General features: G+C 46.3%; 1 protein-coding gene across 1 annotated transcript in view; it reads left to right on the forward strand.

The window, feature by feature from the left end:
• DGAT2 (diacylglycerol O-acyltransferase 2) overlaps positions 1-12,662 on the forward strand; it is a 39,537-nt gene extending 26,875 nt beyond the window's left edge. Inside the window, exons 5-8 of the mRNA XM_073335039.2 lie at positions 5,430-5,634; positions 8,388-8,562; positions 9,676-9,878; positions 11,150-12,662. Coding sequence (XP_073191140.1) covers positions 5,430-5,634; positions 8,388-8,562; positions 9,676-9,878; positions 11,150-11,304 — 738 coding nt within the window. The 3' untranslated portion in view covers positions 11,305-12,662. The remainder of the gene's footprint in view (positions 1-5,429; positions 5,635-8,387; positions 8,563-9,675; positions 9,879-11,149) is intronic.
• Positions 12,663-15,845: the final 3,183 nt, after the last annotated feature.

Genomic DNA, 15,845 nt, shown 5'->3' on the forward strand with positions numbered 1-15,845 from the left:
AGTGAAGGCTGTAAAATAAGGGGAGGGGGAAGGTTTCACAGGGAGTGGAGAGTGAGGTGTTGAAGTCGGAGCAACAGGGAAGCTTTAGGACGGGTGGGCAAACTTTTTGGCCCAAGGGCCACATTGGAGTGCAAAACTGTATGGAGGGCCAGGTAGGGAAGGCTGTGCCTCCCCAAACAGCCTGGCCCCCGCACCCTATCTGACCGACCCATCCAAACCCCCTGTCCTCTGACCGCCCCAACCCTTATCCACACCTCTGCCCCCAGACAGGCCCCCCCCCACCCTGGGACTCCCACACCTAACCAACCCCCCTGTTCCCTGACCACCCCCCACCCCAGAACCTCCACGCCATCCAACCGTCCCCTGACGGCCCCAGCCCCTTTACCATGCTGCGCAAAGCAGTATGTCTGGCAGCCACGCTGCCCGGCCGGAGCCAGACGTGCTACCCTGCATGAATGTGCAGCCCCGCCGCCTAGAGCGCTGCCTGCACGGTGGCGTGGCTGCGGGGAATGGGGGACAGCAGGGGAGGGGCCGGGGGCTGGCTAGCCTCCTGGGCCAGGAACTCAGGGGCCGGGCAGGATGGCCCGTGGGCCACCTCCGGCCCGTGGGACTGTAGTTTGCACACCTCTGCTTTAGGATCTCTATACTAAAGTAGTATTGTGTGTACAGGGGAAAACAAAACCATGGGCAGTTATGGACTACTCTCCCTCTTAATCAGTAGGCAGGCCCTGTAGGCGTTTGTGGGAAATGCCATGCTCAGAGCAGTGGTCCATCTAGTCCACGGTCCTGCCACTAACCGTGGCCAATGGTGGCCTTAAAGGAAAGTGCAAGAAATTCCTCCTGGGTAACTTGTGCCCAGGGAAAGTTTCCTTCTAGCCTGTACCAGGTACAGGTTTGGCTGAAGCCCTGACACGGAGCATTTATCATGCTTCCAAAGCTCTTGTTCTTTTAATTGTTATAATTTTGGATTTTCTCCCCACCCACCCGAGTGTTGCTCTCAAAAAGCCCCCTTGCTTTGCTGGAAATGCCACATTACTCTGGGGTACAGCTTTTAAGAGCATCGTGGTCATGGGCTGCTCAGTGATGAACTCACTAAACCGGCACCTACCCCCTCATCAGGTACTACAGAAATAACTGACTGGCCTGTCCCATCCTTCTGGGATGCTGTACAAAGGAAGGGCAGTGGACTGTGTTAAATTGAGGCGAGAAGGGGAGGATGTAGTTTTCTGACTCTGACAAGGTTATCTCATGTGCCAGACATCCACCAGGCTGGAGGAGTTGTGGGGAACACCTGTCCATCTGCTGCACATAAAAGCCACACGTGGTGCCGAGATCCCTGTAAATGGCACAGCAACACCAAAGGGGCCTTGAGCTGTTCAGCATGGGGTTGCACACGTCTCTTGGCGGCCGTTTACACTGCTGTCGGGAGGTGTGACTGCAGAATGCATAGGCCTACCAGCACTAGCTTGGATTGAGCGAGCTTGGGTAACGCGAGCACTATAGATGCAGGGGCCTGGGCTAGCTGTCGAAGCGTGTACCCAGAGTACTAGGTGGGACTGTACTCCAGGGGCTAGCCGGTTCCACCATAGCCCTGCTGCTATTTTTAGCGAGCTAGCTCGATCAAAGCTAGCTCGGGCCTGTCCACACATGAGGCAATACCACCTCACGACAGCAGTGTAGACCTACCCGTGGGGTTTCTGTAGGCCATTCACAATTCTCTGAGACGGGGTAATGGAAGACTCCTCATTGCAGCTTCAGCCTCCAGAAGGCTGGCAGGGTTGCAAAAGGGCTTCCTGTCCAGTGGAAGTCCTGACAGTTTAGGGTCCAATGGCAAACTGACACTGCTGTAGAGTGTGGCTTTCAGAGCCCCTGAAGGGTGTGAACTCCCTCCTAAAGTAACCTCTCGGGGGGAAAAACAAAAGCACGTGGGATTCAGGGTGACAAAGTACAGCTGCTGGGATGAGCTGGCTCTCTTCCGCCTCTCACTGTGTGGTCACTGAGGCATACAGAAGGGGCAGGCTCTGCATATGCATTGTTAGAATTCAGAAATGTAACCCAGACCTTGCAGCATCTTTAATTAGAAGGTCTCTGAGCTGTAACCCCCAAGCAGCCTTACTCATGAGAGAGGTATGGCCCCATCCCTTCACAGCTGCGGAAACTGAGCCACTGAGATCAAATAACTTGCCACAGGTCATACAGAAAGTTCGTCACAGAGCTGGCAATGGAAGCAGGACTTACAGGTTCCCTGTCCTTCTCTATTATCTAGACTACTCCAGCCATTGGAAAGCTGTCCTTAGTGGTTTGTACTGCTAGTTTGTCCCTTTGCCGTCAATCAGATTCACTTAAGTAGATGTTTTAAAGCTCCTTCACCCTTTTAACTGCAGAGTGCCTAAGGCTCTAAGGCTATGAATAAATGTACTACATGTAACTTATAGACTCTGGGGCTGGTTAAACCAAACTGCAGGTGTACTGTGGCCATCTTCCTTGCCCAGGCCTACTAGTCTCTTCTTGCTACCTGTCTCCCTCCCCCAGTACTAGGGCAAGAGAAATCAGGTACTGCTATTTTACCCATAACTGAATTTTCAGTCTCTCTCTACCTATTCCCCTCCATTTGTTATCCCTACTACTCCTGAAAAACCGTCTCCATTTCTTGGTCTAGCCACGTGACTTTTTCTTGCTTCCCAAAGCCGTAAGGATGTGGAATGTCCTTCCTGCTATGACCAGGTGGTGGAACAAAGCAAGGTGGCAGAACAGGCCCTACAGTGCCAGTTAATGACGCACAGCAGTTTGTTTAGTAACGGAGTTAAATGCAAAAAGATTGCATCTGTTTCTTTTTCTGCTGATGAGACATGAAACCGTTTAGCTTTAAAAACACATGGCGCCTGATTCTCAAAGATTGGGAGCGCTAGAATATAATCTTTGTTCTAGGTTTGTACAGTGCCTGACACAATGGAATCCTGGTCTGTGATTGAGGATCTTGGGTATTACTGCAGTACAAACCATAAATAATTGAGGTTTTTCAGAAAGCTCATCTAGAGCTTATTGTTCTGGGGGCTCAAAATCAGACCTTTGGGGTTTCTTCCTCCGGAGAAGGAAAACAGATTTGCTTTGTGTCATCTTGCCCAGCTTTTCTTTTCATGAGATTAGGGCAATATTTTTTTCAGGGTTTTAATTTATAAAGCGATAAGCTTGAATCTTGGCATGGGGGTGGCACTTAGCAAAACAGGGTCCCCTCCTGCTCAAGAACTCTGGCTGCTACCATATTGTAAAAAAGTCTCTGGGCATCTTAAAAATGCTCCTGGGATATTAGTCAGACATAATTTATAACCATGTAAATCCCTGGGGAAGATAATAATCCATGCATTTAACCTGCTGAAGTATCATTCATGTGCTTTTTCAGAACAAATGTGTTACTGTGCGGTATATTGTTTTTGAGAGTATCTTCCTCTGTTTGATTCAAACTCCTGGGCACTTGATTAATTGCAGAGTATTAGGTACTTTTTGGTGACCTGTAATCTTGGCAACTCAGGACAACATGACTTGATTTCTGTTGCCTGGAAATCTTTGCTTAAAATGTGTTGTGATGGTGCAAACCTACTTTCACCAGATATTTGAAAAGTTTCTGCATTCTTTCAAATGCAACCTACTTCATGTGCATACAAACGCCAGGGCACTAGATTTATTACAACACATTAGGCCCACAGAGATGCGTTTCGGTGCTTTGTAGTTTTGTCAAGTCATGTTGTCATCATCAAGAAACTTCTTGGAGTAAATCAGCTATGATGGTGCAACATTGTCAGTTTTTTGGAAAGTTTCTCTGCTCTTTCAAATACAGCTTATTACATATTCATACCAAGGGCCATATTCTGCCTTTAGACATGTGAGAGATTTGTAAGCTTCTTTGGAGAAGGAAATGTACAAACACATAACAAAAAAGATATCACCTAGCACAATGGTATCCTGGCTCATGACTGGGGTTCCTGAGTGCTACCACAATACCTACACATGAGTGCAGCTCCCACTGAAGTTAACCCATTAAACTGACTTGAATGCAAAATGCATGTATATATCTGAGGCCAAAATTTAGATTGTGATGTGTTGTATTGTATACGACAACACAGCAGCTAAAGTTTCTGCTTTTTTGGAACTCAGCAGAATCTGTACAGTCTCTTATTCTGAATGCACCATCTGAAACTAAGCAAATCTCTCTGCTCCTGCATCCACCAAGGAATTCTGTTCAGTGATTCCTGTTTTTGCCTTGTGAAAGACCAGTTGATAGCTTGTATAAGGTATGCAGGCTTTAATGGCAGAAGTCACTCACAGATGCAAAGCCATGCAGTACTCGTATGCTGTGATTACAGGTACAATGAACTGCGTGACAATTATTGGATTTCCTTTCCCAGTCCAATGGCTTTTCAAGGGGTTTTTTGGTGCGCTAAATATTAACAGGTATTTCACTGAGTAAGTGAAACCAGTTTGCAACTGGCACAGCTTTAGGCAGGATGTGGATTTTTCTCTGCACTTTGCTTGCTATGTGTGCCGGAGAACTAAGATGCATTGATGAAATTTGAATTTGTCTGGGAGGGATTGATTCTGTGCCAGTCTGTCTTCTCCTGATTTTCAAATGGCCAGAAAACTCTCAATCTTGAATCAAAAAGGCTTGTCACTTGGATTCCTGTACAGTTCCTCCAGGAACTGAACAGTACCAGCCACTGGTTATGAAGGCCTTGTGCATTCACTTTGGGCACTTTAGAAGAGTTGGGGAAGGATGGGATCGCTTAGGAAAGTAAAGATCTCACTAACGTGGGAAGAAAAAAGTTACAGAAATTGTCTGCTGCCAGTCAAGTGCAAACCATGTTGAGGCTGCTTATTTGGGGAGGTGACTAAATCTAAACTGCTCTAGAAGCACAAAGCAGCAGATGTGGGTTTCAGGGAGTCACAGAGCCTGCATTCGGGTACTCACAAATTTTAATTTTGCATTTCAGGACATGAGGGATGGCAGGAAGGGCATTGAAGGGAAATGGTTTTTGCTGAAACCCAGTCGGTCCCTTAAACATGGCAAAGTGAGTGTGTGGTCCCATGATAGGGAACACACATTCATTCAATATTTGCCTCTTAACTGTAGGGAACCAAAAGGATTTTCTTGTTGAATCTTTCATTTCCACCATCCTGACTAAATTCAAGATGGTATGTCCTGTATTTCCTTGGTGGTTGGTGATGGGAGGTAAATTTCGGGTCTGGGATAAGATGATCAGCATTGGTGAACTGGACACAAACGCTTTTGAAATTTTGCAGATTTCAAAATTTAGTGTCAAACTTACTTTTCAAAACCTCCTTTTTCTCTTGGCCTTAAGTTGTCTCATGCAAGAGAATTTCTGCATGCAATTTCGCTGGCGTTCTAACTTTGCGACCCTTTCTCTCTTTCTCAGCTGGTTAAAACCCACAATCTGCTGACGAACAGGAATTACATTTTTGGCTACCACCCGCATGGAATCATGGGCTTGGGGGCTTTCTGCAACTTCAGCACAGAAGCCACTGGTGTTGGCCAGAAGTTTCCTGGGATCAGACCGTACCTTGCTACGTTAGCTGGGAACTTCAGAATGCCTATTTTGAGGGACTACTTAATGTCTGGCGGTAAGAGCTCCTCTTCCTCTATCCCTCTTCCCCACCTAGCCGCCCTCCAGATTCTCTCTTTCCCCCCTCCCCCATATCTTGCCATAGTTCTAAGAAACGCTGCCGGTGAGCAATCTAGCAGTGGCACTGATGGATGTGGGCTAAAGGATACAATAAGCCTCTTCCATCTCCTAAGATCTATTGAGCATTTGGAGGTGGCGAGAAGAAACAGGCCAAATTTATGTCTAGCAAATGTAAGTGTTCTCTTTAGTGCTTGATATTTTAATGCTGTGGTTAACTTTGCTTCTCAATCCTATTGTATTTACAGTAATTACCAAAAAGGTTATAGAAAATTGGTAGTTAGTACAAGTTTCCCCCTTAAAGACATAAACTCTGATGGCCCGGAAAGGAATGTTATGGTAGGTCTGCGCTACAGAAATTACATTGTTGCTGCTGCCCGCCTGTAGGGCTTTGATGAAGAGTGCTCTCCCATTGGCTTAGTAGTTACTCCACCTCTGCGAGACACGGTAGCTATGTTGGCGGGGGAAGCTCTCCTGCCAGTGCAGCGCTGTCTCCGGAGGGGGCGAAGGTCAGTATAATTATGTTGCTCAGGGGTGTGGATTTTTCACACCTCTGAGCAACGTACTTGTACTGAAATAAGTGTGTGGTGTAGACTTGGTCTTAGGAAGGAGACTTATTAGCTCTGGAATGACTCAGACCTGCTCTGTGTGGCGATAGGCTGTGGTGAGGTTACGCTCTGGGCTTGACGACATGAACACTTAAGTTTGTGGCGAGCTGGAGGCGTGGGTCTAGCCTGCCATAGACTGTCCGCGTGCAGTGTGATGCTTCGCATTAATAGTCTGCTCATGTGCTTTTATCTAGTCTGTCTTTTTTTTTTTTTTCCAAAGAGGGCTAGCTCCAAGCACTGTAACAAACTCGCACACGCACACGCACACCCACACACACACGCAGAGTGTGCGCAGACAGACAATGACAGCACCCTGGGGTAGAGTGTCACCAAGGAGGGATGGTCTCTTGTTAACCTGTGCGTCAGATGCGCTAGTTAGCGACCCACCACAGATAAAGACGAGGTAATGGTATTGTTTCAGCTTGCAGCTGTTCCATAAAGTGCTTTTTCCTTCAAAAGGAAGCTGTCTCTCCATTTAGATGGGGCTGGGGGGATTAACCAATGAAATTGATCTTTAAATCATGTATGTTGCAGGTTCTAGTGAAAAAGCGGTCAGCGATTTCTGGAAAATTACGAGTCATTTGACTGTGTACTGTTAGTGTATCTGAAACTGAATTTAGGAACAAGGACACTTTTTCTAGGCTATTCATGTTTGTGAGAATAACCTTACCATAAAATCCCTGTATTTCAGGAATCTGAGAATAAACTGCATTTATTTTGAATGTATTTGGCATTGTCAATTAAGTGATACTTAATAAAGCTGGAAAATCCCCCTTTTCTACTTCTGATTGGAATTTTAAGCTCCTTGGAGCATGATGCCCTCCTGTAGGGCTGTATAATGGATGGTATTCACCTACTCTCCTGCAGACTGTACCCTCATCTTTGTCAGTGCAGGGTTCTTAGGAGAATTATGCTGAAGTAATCAAGGCACCACCAGAATACGTTCTCACCATACATACTTTCTGGTTTGAGAACAGAAAAGAAAGTGTCTAGCTTGCCTTAACTAACTTCTAGCACTCTCCACTCTGAAGTGCAGTATCGAAAAATGCACTCGTGCTTTAGCTAATCAGCTCTGGGATAAAGAGATCCCAGTGTGAAGGTGCATTGTGCATTTCTTGCTTTCCACCCCAGAACACAACACTAAAGCATCTCTCCAGGGAAATGAGATTTCTTCCCCCACTATTTCCTTCATGGTTTCACACTCCGTCCCCCAGCTAAAACCATCCATGACAATATTCAGAAAATCCTGCAAAATTGACTGAGCTCTCGAGAATTTTCTCCCTTTAATAAATGTAAAACTACTCTTATTGCCACAAAATTTTGGGGGCAGGATTTCTCCCTTCAATTAGACAGCCCTATGGCTCTTAGACAAATGGGCATTCATCTCTGAGTGCAGAAGTGAGCCCTTATGTGCTAGCAGTTCCAGCACTACACCAGTGACAAATGCTATGAACTGAAAGGGTAAAGTTCAGTGCCTGTGTGCCAGAGCAATTATGTGCTAGAATAGCAAAAGGTCATTGGGATTAGGGGCCTTGTACTGATGTAAGACTAGTGCTGCATCTATAGATTTTAGGCCCGTCTTTTTAAAGGTGTTTGGGCATTGCTGTGCCCTGTGTTGCAGCACCTAACTAATTTAGGAGTAAAAATATTTTCAAAAGGGATTTAGGCACTTAGGAGCCCAAATACCATCAGGTATCAATGAAATTTAGATGCTTAAGTGCTTAAATTCCTTCTGAAAATGAGATTTAGGCTTCTAAATCACTTAGATGTTGCAATGCTGAGCTCAGCATGCCCATATGACTTTAAAAATCTTTGGAGTTCCTTTTGGTCTCTGGGGATTTTCATTCTAAATTAGGAAGATGCTCAGCCTACTTTGGACCATCCAGCTGGTCTATAATAGCTGGAATTGAATAAGTGCTGTCTCTCACCCTGGGGGATAGGGGGAAATACTCGTTAAAAGTTGGGGATTGTGCAGAGCTTTGTTTTCAAAACCAAGTGTGTCTCCCCCCACCCACTCATCTTCTGCACTGCAAACAGCAAGTCTTCAGTAATTTCCAGCTAGATTTTTCTCTCCTGCAATGCTCAGGTATCTGTCCTGTGAACCGCGACAGCATAGATTACATCCTGTCCAAGAACGGCAGTGGAAATGCAATTGTCATTGTGGTGGGAGGAGCTGCGGAGTCCCTGAACTGCACACCCGGGAAGAACTCGGTGACTCTGAAAAATCGGAAGGGATTTGTGAAGCTGGCTCTACGACACGGGTAAAGGAGAAATCCGCTGTACTCCAGAACACTTTTTAATTTCCAGCACATCTATGGGAGTAGATTATAACAGCCCCTCCCCCTACGCTCTCCCTTGGTCATTACATGAAGCAATGAACTCTTTGGATTCACTCTTTCCATATTGTGTATGAGATTCTAGGATTTCAGGCATGAGAGCTTGTTCTTGCCTTTCCCTTTGGGGCTGTGTGTACATGGAGCAGTTTGCAGTGGAAGGAACTGACCTAGAGTAGTGGAGATCTTTCACTTGTAGTGTCAGTTTCCCTTGTTATTTCTTTGATGTAAAACAGCTTTGGCAACATCTACAGTTACCGCTGCCATCCGCACAAATGCGGTAACACTCTGCTGTTCCAAAGCCTGTATTGTCCTTTACTTTGTTCCACTTCCACGGTATTGTTCTGCCCAACCCTGAAATAGGAACCAGATTAACTTTTGGTTTGTGCGCACCTCTATGAAACTGGCAGTTCCAGGGCTTGCTTCAGTCCTTACACAAACAGAGCTGCATGGGAAGTGATTTGTGGCTAGCTCACCATTTTTTTTTCTAATTTGGGGGTTGTTTTTTTCACACGTTAAGTACTTGTATTATGCTAACTCCTAGCGGAGATCATTGTGCTAGGCATTCTGTGCACTGTACATATACATGGGCAGTCCCAGCCCCGAAGATCTTGCCAGTTGAAGACAAGGCAAAGCGTGGTAGAAAAATGGGGGGAAATCCTTCCTTACAGATGAGAAATAGAAAGATTTAAACGATTGGCCCAAGGAATCTGTAGCAGAGCCAGGAATTGAACCCAGATCTCCTGAGTCTGTCTGTCTGCCTTAATCACAATCCCATCCTCCCTCTCTAGTTGATTTGTAGACCTGATGGGCACCCACTGGAGCTTATTGCATCTTGCAGGCGTCGTAACTCCTAGCAATAGGGAAGGCTAGTTTCGTCTGTTGCAGGCAAAGTTGCAGTGAATACAGCGTGCAGAAAATCAGCAGGAGCCTCTTCTGCGGCTCTTCTTTGTTCAGGCATGTGCCTGTTGGCACTGAGCCTAGAAGCTGATCTCCAGCCTCGGGAAGGTTTTGACTCATGTCTGGTTTTTTTATTTGTAGAGCGGATTTGGTCCCGGTGTATTCATTTGGCGAGAACGAGGTTTACAAGCAGGTGATATTTGAGGAGGGCTCCTGGGGAAGATGGGTCCAGAAGAAGTTTCAAAAACACATTGGTTTTGCTCCATGCATATTCCATGGCCGTGGCCTCTTCTCTTCCAACACCTGGGGATTGCTACCGTATTCCAAGCCCATCACCACTGTTGGTAAGCACTGGATTTGAACATGTACATGACATACAGCACCACACTGTTCTGTTGGGCTGGAGAAGAGGCTGGTTTAGTGGACTCTGAGGTTTGGATAACTAGACTCCCTGGATCCAAAGGCTCAGATTCAAGCAGGATGAACTTAGCCCTTTATCCTTCTAAGAATAACTGAGTTTCTTGCAGTTACCATGTTATTTAGCAGAAGTTGTTACACTGGGTCACTCTCTAGAATCCAGATCTGTGTTGGGATCCCACTCCAGACTGAGTGTTCTGACACTGAGCTCCCTCTTTGTTCTCACCTCCCAAAGCACCAAGCTTTTCAGGAGGGAGAAACAGCCCAGTTCTATGCAGGGTTTCTTTTACTGCAGCTTGTATGTTAGGTCTCTAATTCATCAGTTTTAAAAATTACAGCAGTTACTTGGACCTACCAGAAACTGAGACTCTTGAAGTCAGCTACAGGATCCACAGTGTATGAAAAATCCATCCTACGGCAATTGCCTAAGCTCTGCAGACAGTCCAAAGTTATCATTGTTTCCCTACTCTGTCCCCCTTCTCTCCATGTGGATCCTATGTGAATATCCTATTTACAGTATTGTAAAGCCACATCTCCCTTTGTGACCCAGATAAGAACAGCACAGGACCAATAGCCAACTCAGCAGAGTGCAGAAGATCAGTATATTTGGCATGGACCACCCAGGAACAGTTCAGTGAGCTAGATTATTATACCTTTCAGCATAGGGTAATGCATAAGCAGCACTACCCCAGGCATTGCACCAGGAGGCGTTGTATTCCTGAGACATCCCGCTAAGATACAATTCCTCCTCCTTGCTCTTGAAAGGGTAGTAAGTTACCGCCAGTCTGTAACTGCAGAAGTTACTACACCCTTTGGTGCAGTGGCAGCAAAATTTGCACTGATGTAACTTTGATTCTGCTACAACCACTGTAACTGGCGACTGAAGACCCGCTCTGCACCACTGGAAACCAGGGATGTACCAGTGTGACTTGCATTCTGATGCAGAGCTCGCTGAACGTTGTGGGAATCTCCAATAACTGCAGTGGGCTTTGGATAAGCCCCTTAGTGTGTTAAATTGTTCTGGTGCAATCCCTGTCTTACACCATTGCAGGGCATCTACACCGGGGGCTGCACAAACGTAGCTACACCAGTGCAAAACGCCAGCGTAGACAGGACTTTAGACAATGCAGAAACCTCAGACACTCTGTTGGGAGAAAAAGCTAATGTTCTGGTTCGGTTTTCTTTTTTTTCTTTTCAGTTGGGGAGCCTATCACCATTCCCAGAATTGACCATCCGAGCCAGAGGGAGGTAGACTTTTATCACCGCATGTATGTGAGCTCTCTGATTAAACTCTTTGACAAGTACAAGACTAAGTTTGGCCTGCCAGAGACTGAGGTATTGGACATCAACTGAGAGAACTACATTTGACCTGATGTTGACCTGCTCGAAATCAGAGTTGGAGATGGGGTCTCCAGAAGTCCACATTGTTTTTTGTTCTATAAATCTGAAAGCATGTGTGGATGGGTGTCTGTTTTTAAAGGAAAAAAGTTGTTAAACTATTCAAATGTTAGACCTTTTTAAAAATAAAAAAAATCTTGCTTGAGATACATCCCATTACAAAGTGCTGTCACTATCCAGAAGAATATTATGATTCCCCACAGCTGTGGCAATGAGGACAGAGGAAAACATGATACCCATTGGAATCTGCTATATAATATTTCTGATGGTGGATGGTGGACTTTAAATATTCCCACTGCTACAGGTTCTTACCAGCAGTGGCACAGATTCTGCTGGGAGAGAAGGGTCCATTCATTTTACAACCCAAAGAAAGCACTTATTGATTTGATAGTGACCCCAGTATTGTAGGTCCATTGCACAAGAACTGCTTTTAGATGTAGTTACATAGCACAAGGGTGTTTCTGGTTGGGAAAAGCCCCCTCTGAAAGCACAAATAATACAGTTTGATGGTTGGGCCCAGTTTTATAGCTTCTGCTGTGCATGGTGTTGGAAACCAAAAGAACTTGTAACTCTAATGGACCATGTTATTTCCATACTGTATATTTAGCTCCCTATTTTTAATTTTTGAATGTCTTTATAAGCAGGTCTGACTTTAGATGGTACTTGAATGTGTGTTGTATGAGAAAATGTTGGAAGCGCTCAGTATTAGCCAGCAATACTTTAAACAAACTCTAGAAGTATTGGGAGGTGCAATTTTATGTGAATGTAACAGTGGCCTTGATCCTGCAAACACTCAGGGATGTGCAGTGGGGTGAATCTGATGGGGCTGTTCACATGCATAAAGTGATACATGTGTTTGCAAGATCAGGGTCCAAATGTAAAGTTGGGAATGAATTCTGCTGTTTAAAGAGGAGTTTATAAAAAATTATAATATATTCCATGCTATGAATGTGAGAGAGTAGCCTTTCTGCACAGGATATACATCTGACTGTTTTTTTTAAATGTTTGTTTACATGGATGTTGACACTTATGCTTGTAGGGAGATGTATTATTCAGAGTACAGTGTGTGTGTGTGTGTGTGTATAATTTAAAGCATTGCACTACTGCATGTGTAACCTGCCTTCTTCAACAGTTAATTGTTGAGTGTATTGAAGCTCTGATACGTGCCTTTGTATTATGCGAGAGGACAGTCCTGGAATCTTGCATCACACCTAAATGTTCCTCCTTTCCTATTTGATGGACTATTGTACCACATCCAAACTTTGTGTACAAATTTATAGAAATAAATTTGAGCAAAAATAGTTCATACCCTCCTCTCCTGTGCCATGGCTCTCTTTTGCATCATCCAGATGTGTAGCTGGGTTCCTTAAATGTTATCTGTGGCTATTTGGTTTATTTTATTTAGACTGTGTTGCAAGTGCTCCTCCAGCACTCTCTGGTTACCTGTGCATTAGGGCAATGACAGCCTAGAGATTAACCAGTAGTAAATCTTCCCCTCTCAACTGCTCAGAAATTAAACACTTACTTCCCAGAGATCCTTCATGAGCTCCAGGTTTGGAGTTCAGCCCTGCAAAGTGTTGAAACACCTCTTGTGAGGATCTTATACATCAAGTTACTACTTCAAGTAGTGTCCTGATGGGTGCTCCACTGTAGGGGTGTCTGGATCCCTGTGCTGCTGATTGGAGAGCTTTGGGAGCATGCACTGCTCCTCGCATGCAAACCCTCCTCTGGTCCTTCTCAACCATGCTTGGCTAGAGAGGGAGCTATAGCTGTCCATTCATGGCTCATTAATGCTTTTAGAATTGCTCATTTTTAGCTTCCCCGGAAAGCCTCCTTTCTTTACTTTGTTTACATTTTATTTTAGACGTTGCCTTTTTAATAATAATAATAATAAAAAAAAATTCTTTCACCAACCCCTTGGTATGTCCAGCACCCCCGCTTCCCCCTCCCCGCTTCAAAAAGTGTCTCAGTCACAAGGAATCTATCCCAGTGACTGATGGACACTCACAAGTGTGTTCACAGCCTGGAACAAAGACTTCCCACAGAAGTGTGGGTGGCTTGTGTCAGCAACTGAAACCCTTATCCAGGGAAGATGGAGAACTGAGGCTCAAACTCCGACTCAAGGAGTCAGCCCTTCAACTTCCTGAGTCCCAGTGGGAGCCCTCACCACAACCCTCCACTTCTAAGGGAGGTGAGCGCAGACTCCCACGAGCCACTCACGCAAGGCCTCTAAGGCAAGGACTAGGAGTCCCCACGGAGAGCCACAATCGAATTGAAAAGAATCTGATGAAGTGAGCTGTAGCTCATGAAAGCTTATACTCAAATTTGTTAGTCTCTAAGGTGCCACAAGTCCTCCTTTCCTTTTTGCAGCTCAATCGGTATCATTGGTATGGACAGAACCAAAGCCATCTAAATCTGGTACCCAGGGCAAACGTGGTACCAGACCAACAGAGCTAGTTAACTCTCTTAATGCCCAAACACTGTATAAAATGTACAAATTATAATGCACATATACACACACCTAATATATAGAACTATAATAATTTGTCCTGGACACTGAAGATGGCTGCCTTGAGCCCTTGAAGTCCTAGATTTAGATCATTCAGGTGAGAGAATATATCGGACAAGTAGCCCAGCCATGAGAGCCAAGCTGTCATACAGACAGTGAGAATGGGAATAGGTGGTCTGTCAAGAATACCTTGAACTGGGCATGAAGTTCAAAGCAATGTGCCAAGGCCTTGCCCTGTGACAGGTGTCAAACCTTGTGGAGCAATAGATTAACCTGTTTGCTTCCCATCTCATTACATAGAGTGGAACAGATTCTGGAGTTCAGTGGTTGAGCTTTTTATAAAGTTTACAGCGCTGTCCCACACCTTCCAGTGGTGTTTTGTGTTTTTTTTGGACAGGAACCATGTTTATTTCATGGGATACTGACTTACACTGGTCGATTGATTTCTACACGCACCGGGAACACTCAGGCAGCAACCCCCTCTCCCCCACCTGGCTGGGCTGACAGGAGGGAGCCGAATTCACACACACACATGATTATTTCCTCCAGTGGGCAGGAGATCAGCAGGGACGGTTCTATACACCTAGGCTTCTGCGCCCGAGGCGGTGAAGCAATGCCCCCGATCAGGAAATAGAAACATTAAATAAATATGTACAGACGCGCCCGCAGGTGCCCAGGCCGGAACGGGCAGGGGCTCAGTCCCCCATTCCTACTTTAGATGTCTGCAGGATGGCGACTATGACCCTGAAGAGCCCGATGGAGTTGGTGGGCATGCTTCTGGCAGCAAGTGCTTCCCTATGTATACTGCAATGCACCCACATCGCATTGGGAGTGACTGCTCTGATTCATGCCACTATTCCCTTGTGCTTACCAGTCATTGGTTTTGTGCCATTGATGCAGATGCCAATACATTGTGACCTGATGATATCACTTTGATTTTGTGACGTCGTCAAGCAACCAGAAAATCTTCTCCACTGTTCTGGAAGGCAGTGACTGGCAAAACACAACATCGTCCTGTATTGCACCTTTGTAAATATACCACACGTACACGAGAAGGGGAGCGAAGCCTGCCTTGTCCATGGATTCGTCCAGCTGCAGAGCAAAGTGCTGGCTACTAGTAATTGAGTTAGGAGATCGTGGGCCATGTCATCAATGCTGCTGCTATTTGATAATGGCAGGAACTGAATTAATTTTGGGGCCTAGTGCTTACCATGTCTGCAGCCACACGCAGCATTAGTTCCTCTGCTACGGTGTGAGATTTGCCTGATTTTGCAACATGGACGCTCACTACCTATGGCGCTTCGAGGGCTTTACTGTTGTCAGCAGCAGCCGAGGGCAAAACTTTCTTGTTCACCATTAACTGTGCCGATGTCTGCTTGAAAAATTCTGGTGGTTTGTCCTTTGTGTTCATGTTTTGTTTCCGAGGGTCTGCGTAGAAGAGATGGTTTTAGGCTGTTGTTTGATAGGTCTTCACTACGTCCCACACCCTGCACCTGAGGCTATTCGCTGGCTGCAGTTCAGAGGTGGGCAAACTACGGCCCACGGGACCCTCCTGCCTGGCCCTTGAGCTCCTGGCCCGGGAGGCTAGTCCCCGGCCCCTCCCCTGCTGTTCCCCCTCCCATCCGCAGCCTCAGCTCACTGCGCTGCCGGCGCCATGCTCTGGGCGGGGGGCTGGTGAGCTCGTGGGGCAGCGCAGTGATAGAGCCTGGCCTGACCCGGTGCTCTGTGCTGCACGTGCGATTGTAGCGCCGCCAGCCACCAGCGCTCCAGGCAGTGCAGTAAGGGGGCAGGGAGTGGGGGGGTTGGATAGAGGGCAGGGGAGTTCGGGGTGGTGCTCAGGGGCTGAGGGTGTGGATAAGCATCTGGGCGGTCAGAGGGTGGGAAACGGGGGGTTGAATGGGGGCAGCGGTCCTGGAAGGGCAGTCAGGAAGGAGAGGAGCGGTTGGATGGGGCAGTGGGGGGCAGTCAGGGGTGGAGTGTCCAGGGA

Source organism: Lepidochelys kempii, chromosome 1 (assembly GCF_965140285.1).
Source record: "Lepidochelys kempii isolate rLepKem1 chromosome 1, rLepKem1.hap1, whole genome shotgun sequence".
Classification (NCBI taxonomy): domain Eukaryota; kingdom Metazoa; phylum Chordata; order Testudines; family Cheloniidae; genus Lepidochelys; species Lepidochelys kempii.